This window comes from Macadamia integrifolia, chromosome 13 (assembly GCF_013358625.1).
Source record: "Macadamia integrifolia cultivar HAES 741 chromosome 13, SCU_Mint_v3, whole genome shotgun sequence".
Lineage (NCBI taxonomy): Eukaryota > Viridiplantae > Streptophyta > Magnoliopsida > Proteales > Proteaceae > Macadamia > Macadamia integrifolia.
Window position 1 is genome coordinate 13046384 of NC_056569.1, and position 10949 is coordinate 13057332.

General features: G+C 40.4%; 1 protein-coding gene across 3 annotated transcripts; it reads right to left on the minus strand.

The window, feature by feature from the left end:
- Positions 1-1216: 1216 nt before the first annotated feature.
- On the minus strand, positions 1217-10715 carry LOC122059797 (UBP1-associated protein 2C-like). 3 transcript variants are annotated; one of them, XM_042622833.1, is made up of 2 exons: positions 9236-10715; positions 1217-2539 (listed from the first exon to the last, which is right to left on the minus strand). In XM_042622833.1, exon 1 carries the CDS (start codon positions 10545-10547, stop codon positions 9237-9239), a length of 1311 nt encoding a protein of 436 aa, XP_042478767.1. In that variant the 5' UTR covers positions 10548-10715; the 3' UTR covers positions 1217-2539; position 9236. The 3 variants fall into 3 exon arrangements, with proteins under 3 accessions (XP_042478767.1, XP_042478766.1, XP_042478768.1); XM_042622832.1 differs by lacking the exon at positions 1217-2539 and adding an exon at positions 7157-7510 and having other exon boundaries at positions 9236-10714; XM_042622834.1 differs by lacking the exon at positions 1217-2539 and adding an exon at positions 7869-8038.
- Positions 10716-10949: the final 234 nt, after the last annotated feature.

Sequence of the window (10949 nt, forward strand, 5' to 3'; positions counted from 1 at the left end):
CTGCTCTGTTTTTTTTTTTTTTTTTTTTCACAATCTGGAACCCTAGAAGGGTTTTGATTGAAGGGGAAAGAAAAAACAGAGGGCCAAGGGGTTACCCTTTGGTTTTCAGTAGGATTGAAGGGATGGGGTGGGTGAGTGATGGCTTTTTCTTTTTTTTCACTGTGTTCTCAGTATCGGTGGAATCCGACATAGAGAATGGGAAGGGAAGAAGAAAGATGGGGAAGGAATAGGATCTTTCGGCTCTGATACCAAGTTGATGGAGAACCCTTAGGGAAGGGAGGGGAAATCAGAATAGAGAGGGGGAAAAAGAGGATCACACTCACACATTCATTCAATAGTCAAATTGCTCTCTCTGAACTTCAATCGATTACAACCAATATATAGGAAAATAGGAATATGAAATTAGAAACTTAACTGGAATGGAAACTAACATAAACTAGGAAACAACTATAAAAAGGAAACCAAAACAAGGAAATAAATCCTACTCCTACGTTCAAGTGTGGAAAATAAAAGTATAAAATAAAATACTAAGTAAACTACTAATTTTATTTCCAACCCTTGTTGGACCAAAACCCTGGGCTGGACTGATTCTTCTTGGCTCTTGGCTTCCAAAGCCGGTCATGCTGGTCCAACCAAGAAAGGGCAGCCGTATCTGCATCACTTGGACTGATACAACCTAAGCCATGATACCTAATGGATCTTTCGGTTTTCAGAGCTTATTACCCACAAAAAACTCTGTGGTCACTCTCCTTAATTGAGAATGATGAGAAGCAGGAAGTTTAAAATGAGATGCTGCATAGTTAGAAAGGAAAAAAGCTACTGATTTCAACATAAGCTCCTTGCCTGCATGGGATAACAAACGCTGCTTCCATCCACTAAATTTCTACTTTGCTTTACCAAGAAGATCATGGAATAAATCCGCCTTAGACACACCAAAAATTGTTGGTAAGCCTAGGTATTTATTATAGAACCCACGCCATATGGAATCTTTAGAATATGGGAAAACCAACGGCGAAACTGACATGGCACATTTGGACTAAAGGAGAGTGAAGACTTTTTTTTAAATTGACCGCCTGGCCACTTGCCTTACAATACAGCTCCAAACATTGCTTCAGAGAGCAAACTTCCTCCAACCTCATTTCTACGAATAGCAAGCAATCATCTGTGAAAAGGAGGTGGGTGACTAGTGGACCCCAATTGTGGACACGGATACCCCTAATCAAATTGGCATCCTCAAAGCTTGAAATAACACTACTAAGTGCTTGGGAACACAAAATAAAAAGGCCTGGAGACAATGGGTCACCCTGTCTGATTCCTCAAGAAGGGGTAACAGGCTACAGACAGCTCCGTTAATGATCAACTTATATGAAACAGATTGCAACGAGGACATCACCATAGTTACCCAATGGGAGGAGAAACCAAAGCGCCGTAAAATCTTAAAAAACTCCCACTCAATCCTATCATACGCCTTCTGCATATCCAACTTTACCGTGAGAAATTTTTGCTTGCCTTTTTTCTTGTGGTTGATGTAGTGGAACACTTCATGAGATAGGAATACGTTGTCAGAGATAGACCGGGGTTGCGTGCATCTCCTCAAGTGAAGGAATTGCACAATATTTCACATTCATTTCCTCAGTTATCTTGGGGTGAATAACATCTAGTACTTGCTACAGTGCTTCTTGGTCAGGCCTCAGATTGAAAAATGCCTCATAATATTCTTGCATCAGCCTGTAAATCTCTTCCTCTGATTCCGTCCACAGACCATCAGCCTCCTATAGTCACAGAATAAGATTCCTTCCCCTCCGTTGCACCGTGGACATTTGGAAAAAAATTGTATTCCTGTAGCATCGTTGTAGCCAGGAAATCCATGATTTTTGACGCCACATCTCCTCCTCCCTCTCCATCTCTTCATTAAGCTGGACAGAAATAGTAGTTTCTTGGACTTGGTTCTCCTCTGTGATCGGTCGTCCTTGAATCTCCTCAAGCTCCTTTTGCAATGCCGAAATTTTAGTTTGAACATGCCCAAAGACCTCCTTGTTCCACTGCCTAAATACAGGTTTGCATTTCAACATTTTTTGGTACAGAACTTGAGTACTCTCATTAACAACTGGAAGGGTCCAAGCGGAGAGTGCTGTTTTGCTTGCAGTCGAGGTGCCTAAACCACAAAGGCTCGAAGCGAAATGACGGATGACATGTGAACTTACCTCCATCCGAATTAATTACAAGGGGCAATGGTCTGAGTTCAAAGTAGGATGCACCATAACTGCTGCATTGGGAAACGTAGACCGCCATGCCTGGTTACATAATGCTCGGTCAAGTTTGATTCGGATATTGGAAGTGCCTCGCCTCTTGTTGTCCCACGTGAAGACAGGACCATGGGATGGAAGATCCATTAGCTCACAGGAATAAATCATATTGCAGAAAGGCAAAATATCACGTGGTGTAGGACGATTGCCTTGCCACCCTCATTTTCTTGCCAGGATGGATTAGAATTGAAGTCTCCATGACAGATCCAATCTGTATGACGACCCATACATACCTGAACCAAAGCATCCCAAACAAGTTGACAGTTCTCCCTAACTGGATCCCTATAGAAGTTAAGAAGAAAGAACCCACATTGCCAGTATCACCTTAGAATCAATAAAGCGACGAGATGAAAGTAAAATTTCCAATTTTATATGATGTTGCCAGAAAAAAGCGAGAACACCCGATGCCCCTTGAGAATCAAAAGAAAAACAGAGGATGGCATCGCCAACTTCCTATCCACCTTTTGCTGAGAACATTTGGTTTCAATAAAATAGATAAGCTTTTCCTTCCGAGAGAGGTGTAACAGACCAAATTGTCAGGGCCCTCCCCAAACCTCGACAATTCCATCTAAATGATCTTCATGATGCCCCATGGAGCTGGTTCACCTCAGCTTTCACGGGGTTAGAATCTAAAAAAGACTCCATGGCTTCAGCTGTATCCATATTTTGGCCATGGTAAATCTCATCATCATCCTCCACCCATTGGCATTTTGATTTTTCCTTCGGGGGTCATCGGATGAGGTTCAAGGTGGAATAGGTTGACGGTGTCAAACTAGATGATTACCCAGTTGTTCCAGAGAAACAGTTGGTCAAATGTGGCAGAAGCTAGGGAGACAGATTTGGAGAGAAGCTGAATGGCTAGATGGAAGAGACAGGGTGGGGATTATGGAGGCTAGGGACGTGGGATGGTAGGACATTAATATCGTGGGACATGGGTAAAATTGGACAGGCGTCATTAAGTTTACGCCAGTAAATTTCTGGTTACTTGGTCTTTTGTTCATAGGTAATACCTTTAGGATATAATACTAGTCTTTCACTCCCTTATCTAAACATTAAGCCTTCAGGGGCTACACACCGCATAACCACCATAGCTAGTCTCTCAATTTCTCTCAATTAAACCCAAGACTTCATCTCATTGCTAACCCTACCTTCCTCCATTATCATATTTCTTCAAATTTTGCAGGGTTGACTACTAGATCACAGGGGCCCAAATTCATCCCCCACATGAGAAAATTTTCCTTGATAGCTTGGCATGGTGGTTTAATGGACATTCACTTCACCTCCACTCTACCCCACAGGAATATGAAACAATCACCCCTTGGCGTGGATACAGATTCATAAAATACCAATTGAATTGAAAGTTTCTCCAACCCATTGATTTGGGGAGTAACAAAAACTTGGCCATTTTTCACTCTTTGGAAATATGAGTAAATACAACTTTTTATCTAAAAATATGGGGAAGTGTAAAATTCACATAATAAACATTAATATACTATGGTAGTTCCAATGGAACCCACATACTGAGGATGGATTGATACAAATCCTCTCTGCTGACTAGCCTAAATTCAGCCCAATCTAAGCTAAACAGAGTGACTAAAACAACCATGGAAAAAAAAAATAGGATACGTCAGACGACGAGTGTGCACTTATGTACATATATACGAGAGAATTAAAGGGCCGGGGTATGTAACAATGTTAAAAGAATTAATAGTGTTCTTCCGTTTCAAACAAAAATAATTTTTTCTTTGCAAGTAATAATGTAAATTGTGACCGAGAAAGCTTTTTTATTGATATTTTAAAGAGAAAATGAATAAAATATCAACTACAATGGCTTTAGCACATGCATTTTCTTAGAAAATCTTTCATTAAAAATATAAAGTACAAATTCCCAATACCATCCCAAAAATAAAATTAAATAAGGGCTGGTTGCATGAAAACCACACCAACACAGATCAACAGACCAAGAAAAGGCAAACAAACATCCAACCGAGGGGCAGGGTGGTCTTTTTGTCACTAGACCAGGTAACGATCACAGCAACTCTCTGAACAGCCAAACATTGTCAACACAAAATACACATTTATATCAAGCTCTCTTTAGGGAAGGATCACAGCAACTCTCTGAACAGCCAAACATTGTCAATACAAAATACACACTTATAGCAAGTTCTCCTTGAAACTTTGTTGCCTGTACTACCTATCCTCAAGAATCCTTCTACCCAAGATACCACCTCTTGACCATATGCAACAATTGAAACAGCTAAACTTCCACTGCTTCGAACAGTATCTCAAAAAACGTATAACAGACAATAAAATAGTCTCGAGCACCCTCACTGGTGTCAACAGCCAATAGACTTGATACGGACAACAGAGGAAATGGAAGTGGCTCCCCATATAAGCAGATTATATAAAGTTCGGTTTGTCATATCTTGTATCACCACACCATTCAAAGCCCATTGTTTGATGGATAAAAAGGATTGAAATTTGTAAAGACTTGGATCCTCATGTTGTTGATTAGGTTGACAATAAAAATAATAGAATATGTCTTATTTAATGGGGCGGTTCACGAAAATTTTGATTTTTTTGTCCATATCCTCATATTTCCTCTCTATCCCCTCTTTTCCATAAAATTCCACCTCACCTCGATTTCCTCAATCTCCAACCAAATTCCACCCCACTAAAAATTACATAATCCATTATTTATTTCCCTTTCCTTTCCTTGCCAACTCAACCCACAAAATATGAAACTCACCCTCACAATCACAAGTTTCCCACACATTCAATCCGTCAACCAAACAAGCCTCAAACTAATGATAGTTTGCGGAAAACAAGAACAAGTTTCCCACCATGTCTTACCTTTTCCAGTTTTCTCAAATAAACGAGGCCCAACAGATGTCACCCGATCCCAAATGACCCAAGAAACAGATTTTCACAAGTTTTTTTTTTTTATTGTTGGGTTTTGAATTCCTCCCTACCCTAACAACATAATTATAATCCATACTGAATCAAGATTCCATTGCTTAAATTCCCAAAATCCCAACACAGCATTTGCGCCATACATTTCTTATAATTTCAATGTCCCCTTTCTCAGTACAAGCTGAATCTAATTATTTTTTACATGTACTCCACAAAACTGTTCACAGCCCGCGGGTTGAGTTTCAACAGGGATCCCAAGTCTGATGGGATTCTGTCAACACTAGCAGGGAAGCACATAAATAAGATGGCTGCAGGGTAAGCACAGGAAACAAAACTATTGCACTGTTGCTTATACAGCAAGTACATCTTCCTATTAGCCGTTTCCCAACCAACATCGCCCCCCCTTTTTTTTTCTTTTTTCCCCAGCCATATCGTAAAAACAGAGAACATAAAACTCCAATTTCCCCTTTAACCTTTGCTACAAACCATCAAATTATATTAGCAACAGAAAGAAGAATATCAAAAGAGGCACTAATACAAAAGCTTAAATAGCCAATTTATACAGAACAGAGACATCTAGGCCCAAGGCCCAAGTAAAATAGAACTGCAAACCGCACTAGAGAATATGCACTCATCCAAGTCAAATGGTTCAATTGGAAACATTTTGAATGCACACCACACCCCCAAACCTCAAATGGTATAACAAGCAGTTGCATGCAAATTGAAACGTATAGACACTAATATTATCGAAATCTTCAAAGACTTGTTGCTTCTTAAGGTAATGCAATTTAGAAACCAATTGATGGTTATATGCCACATTACAGTTTCAAGCTTCCTCAATAACAGCAGTGTAAGTGAATGCTCTCACATTTTTCAAAGCCTACCAAGCTTAAAATAACAGGTGTACATTGCAATCAGTATCATAACCCAGGCATCATTGCAAAAAGTACTCCACCATACACATAGGGGGAACATTAGCACCTCTCTCTCTCTCTCTCTCTCTCTCTCTCTCTCTCTCTCTCACACACACACACACACACACACACACACACAGTGCCCATGTTGTTTCTCCAAATCATATAACACAAGCAGCTAAACTCTACCTCATTACCCACACAACCTAAAATACCTTTGCTGGTTCAACCACATATCTTGAACACCTCCCCACTTGGAATTGCTCATAATGTCAACCCAAGCCCTGATAATTCAATTCATTCTTCCAGCACCCCCTTTGAAAGAACAAAAAAGGTCATACCAAATTTTAAGTTCATGACTATATCTACATTTGTGCACCGCATTCAGTCGGGAAGAGAACCAATTAAAGCATAATCTAATAAGATCTTCTCGAACCGAACAATTAGTAAGTTCACAAACTCAAAGAAAAAAGCTCCCCACACAGTGAGAAGTAAAATTAAACTTGCCAAAAAATTAGCAATTACACACCATTCTGATTAGCAGCTCCAGAACTATAGATGATGCACAAAATTACTGCCCAAAACAAATAAGGAATATCCAGCACAAACAAGAAGGTAATTACATGATAAAAGTCATATATTAAGATCACTGTGCTGAACTTCTCAAACACGCTGACCTTGATAAGTTCAAACATGAAATTTATTTACAAATGTTAGATAAGAAAATCTTTTGGTTTTCAGTATAAAAAGTTCATAAGACCAACTCAAAACAAGTTTTACTTAAAAGCATTGTTTCTATTGAATCTTGACCTCACAATCTTTTAGTAACTTGCAAGTTGAAACTATTTTGAGAAAACAGAAACTGTAAACATCATAATAGTTAAGCAACAATAAATAGAAGCTGCCAAAGCCCATGCGAACACCCAATGGAGAAGCCAATTATAGATCAAGGTAAAACCATGAAATTCATCAACCTAAAAGAATTCAGCACATTTACGTGCGCTGAAAGCAACTGCAAACATTATGAAAACTATATATTTACTTGTGCTGAAAGCAACTGCAAACATGATGAAAACTATGCAAATAATATTTTTATCCATCCATAGGCAGCCAGAAGCCTTTTCTGTTCAAATACATGAAAAACAATGTGGCAGGTGGCTCCTACACTAGGTAGAGAATTTTTTGAATACTAAAACTAACCTAGCTCTGTCAACATTGACTACCAGCAACAGAAAAACAAACCACATCTTAAAGGGGCACAGAAGAGGAGAATCGGCGACAACAGTATAGCCAACCATTTCATCAAACCAGAGTTTACATTGTCTGCATTCACCAATAACCATTTAAAGCATGTGCGCCCAAGAAGCTGTCAAATACCTGAATCAAACACCCATTCAAACTCAATCCATCATTCCACTTCAGCATACAAAAGAGGTATTCAAGCTACACTAGGATTTTAAAAAAAAATGATAATAACATACACCTTCAAAACAAGTAAAAACTCACCTTGCAACACATACCAATACAATTTTAATACAAAACATAAAATAAATGGTTTCACCCAGGAGAAGGTTACAACACAAAAAATCCCAGATACACAAGCTCCCATGTCAAAACATCTCTTAAGAACTCATAAAAGCACAATCACAAATTTACCAATTTTGGGGAAAAAGACCCTTGACAAAAAACAAAGGACGAGGGCAAAGGGGCACAAGTCAGCCTAAACAGAATGATACACAAAGACCACAAACAAACCAAAATTTATTCAAGTGTCACTAATCTGACAGCAGAGAATAGCGGTCCAGAGAATAATTGATACAGGAGACAGGCGACATACCCGATGCGGTTGCATACAAAACCTTCATAATGGACGAATGCAAAGAGACACAACTCAGCTTAAAGAGACTGATATACAAAGACCACAAACCAACCAAAATTTATTCAAGCGTCACCAAACAGAGCAGCAGAAAATAAACGTCGAGAAAACATTTTATACAGAAGAAATGGCCTAAGCAGTTGCATACAAAACCTTCACAGGGTTCAGAGAAATAGATAGAATCCTATGTTAATTATTCAAACAAGATCAGCATTCTAAGACAGAGTACACCACAGGCGCTAATAGGAACACCAACACATCATCCCAGGAGAAACCAAATGTTAAAATAATAATAATAATAATAATAGCAAAACATCTTGTCAAAAAATTCTAGACAAGTCGAGAAGCCAAGGAGAGGCCATGATGAAGAAAATTGGGAGGAAAAAAAAAATGATCAGACAAATAAATGCATAAGAGAGTTTTAGCAGACTTAAAATAAGATCAATTGTTCAAAGAAACAGATAAATTCAAGAACACTGGCAGCACTATCAAGCAAACAAAGAAGATGCCAAGGACAGAGAAAACATGACGATAAAATATGATACAAAACCCAGAAGGCACAAAACTATACAGTCGAATCTTATCCAAATGCAATTAAAAAAATCCAACAAAAACAAAGACGCATCACAAAACAGAATGAGAACACAACTACAGAGAAAGAGGTAGAAAGCAAAGCCTACGAAAAACATTCTACAATACATTAATTACCTCCAAACCACTGCAAGGATTTTCAATAGAATAACATAATCCAAAAAGAAATACTTCTGACATCCTCCAAAACACAAGTTGCAACTTTGAGAGCACATGAAACCACACTTGTTAAATATGGGGAGCTCAAGAATATCAAGGGTTATAAATTCCTGCACTGAGTTGTAGACTGAGTTAGAATCTTAAAGAATCCTACAATGGGTCCCAGATAGTAGAACCTTGCTTGAAGGCCATCTCCACCAACGTCACCTTTTTTTTTTTTTTTTTTTTATCGTTTTAGTCAATCTTATAAGAAACAGCATCCAGCATACAAACTATGTCAACAAGCTAATATCCCCCTACATTCATTTAGTACAAACAACACAATTTTCTTTCGAGGCCAAACAAAACAACAGAAACCACACAAAGAAACGAATTGAGCATAGAATTACAACAGAACCACACAAAGATATCAATTGCAACAGAAAATACAAGCAGAAATATAAGAGTAATAAAAATAGACTAAGAAATAAGAATACCTCAGTAATAAGGAGGCATGCTCTGATACATCCCCCCAGGTGGTATCCTAGGCAGCGGGGATGTCCCTGTAGGCTGGTTATGCTGACTTGGATACGCAGATGAAGTCAACCCATAGTGCCCACTCTCTGGATAATTCCCAGAAGGAAGTCCAACCGAAGTTGGCGGCAAACGATACAAAGATGATCCGCCACCACCCAAACCGCCATAACCGCCTGAAGTAGGCCCACCATACTGTGAAGTGCCATATGGACCACTACTCAAGCCCGCACCATAGCCACCTGTGGCACCCAACGAAGATGGAACTTGACTCCCAACAGACAGCCCAGGAGCGCCAATTGACGACTGCAATGACGAGTTCAGACTGTGGTGATGATGGCCACCCAATGGTGGTGGGCCCTGGTGAGCACCGGAGAAACCGCCATAGGCAGACAACCCAGAAGGATGACCACCATACTGAGAAGCAAGAGTGTTCGGCATGGAAGACGGTGGTGGCAAGCCAAGGCCATCGCTGGCGATTTCTCCCGGTACACCAGTGGGGGCCTGAACTCCTCCAGCACCAACTCCGGGTTGGCCCGGCTTCGCCTTCTTTCCGTCAATCGCCAATTTGCAGACCAACTGATGCCCATCAATGTTCTTTGTGGCATCAACGAGAGAAGCCTTTGCGGCCTCAGCAGTTTTGTAGACGAATAAGGCAAACCCTCTTGACTTTCCAGTCTGCTTATCGAAACCTAATGGCCCCTCCTCTATCTCACCATAAGACGAGAAGTGAACAAGCAAGCGATCCGCCGGCATATCTGGAGGAACATTGCCAACATAAATCTTCCTCATTGACACATCAACCGCCGGGGGCTGATTTGCAGTCGGGCCCGAAGTCCCTGGGGCGGCAAGCTGAGTGACAGTCATCCGACCGTCGATCTTCTTACTGGGCTCCTTCAAAGAGAGCATAGCACCATCGATGTGCTTAAAAGTGACAAAGCCATAACCTTTGCTCTTCCCCGTAACCTTGTCGAGGATGACTACGGCTTCTTCAAGTTCACCATATTGTGAGAACAGATTGCGAAGGCCTTCTGTGGTTGTATCCCAACCAAGACCGCGGATGAAGAGCTTGCGCTGCGTAGGGTCACGATCGGCAATGGCACGGACGGCATCTAGAACATCTAAGTGACGGGAAGCGGCATCTTGAAGGATGTCAAGAAGTTGTTCTTGAGTGAAAGGTTCAATGATCTTACGAGCGTCCTCCGTTGATAACTTCAGACCAGAACCAGCGTCGCCATTCTCGTCAGCCTTCCGCTTCTTGGTAGCAGGATCCATGGATTCGATGATGGGGTTGTGAAGGGGAAGAATTCTCAGAGGCTGGCTAAAAGATCTGGAAAACCCTAACCCTAAATCAGAACACCCTTTCCGTAGTGGATTTATATGGACAGGAGTTGCCCCTAAAATCAGACGAAACGGCTTGTGTGTGTGAATACTAATGAGATACTTCTTCGTAAGAGGGCAGGTCACGCAGTATATATGCCTTATCGGAACTTCCATAAATGGGCCTAAAATTTCCAGAGCCCATATTAGCGAAGCAAGGCCCATCACCAAGTGTATCTCGATTCTCACACGCATTGGTTCAGTTCCTAATTGGTTTTGGTTTTGGTTTTGGTTCTGGTTCGATTCAAAGTGTGGAGGGCAAATCATAATCGAATTGTTTATTAAACGGTTCCATTT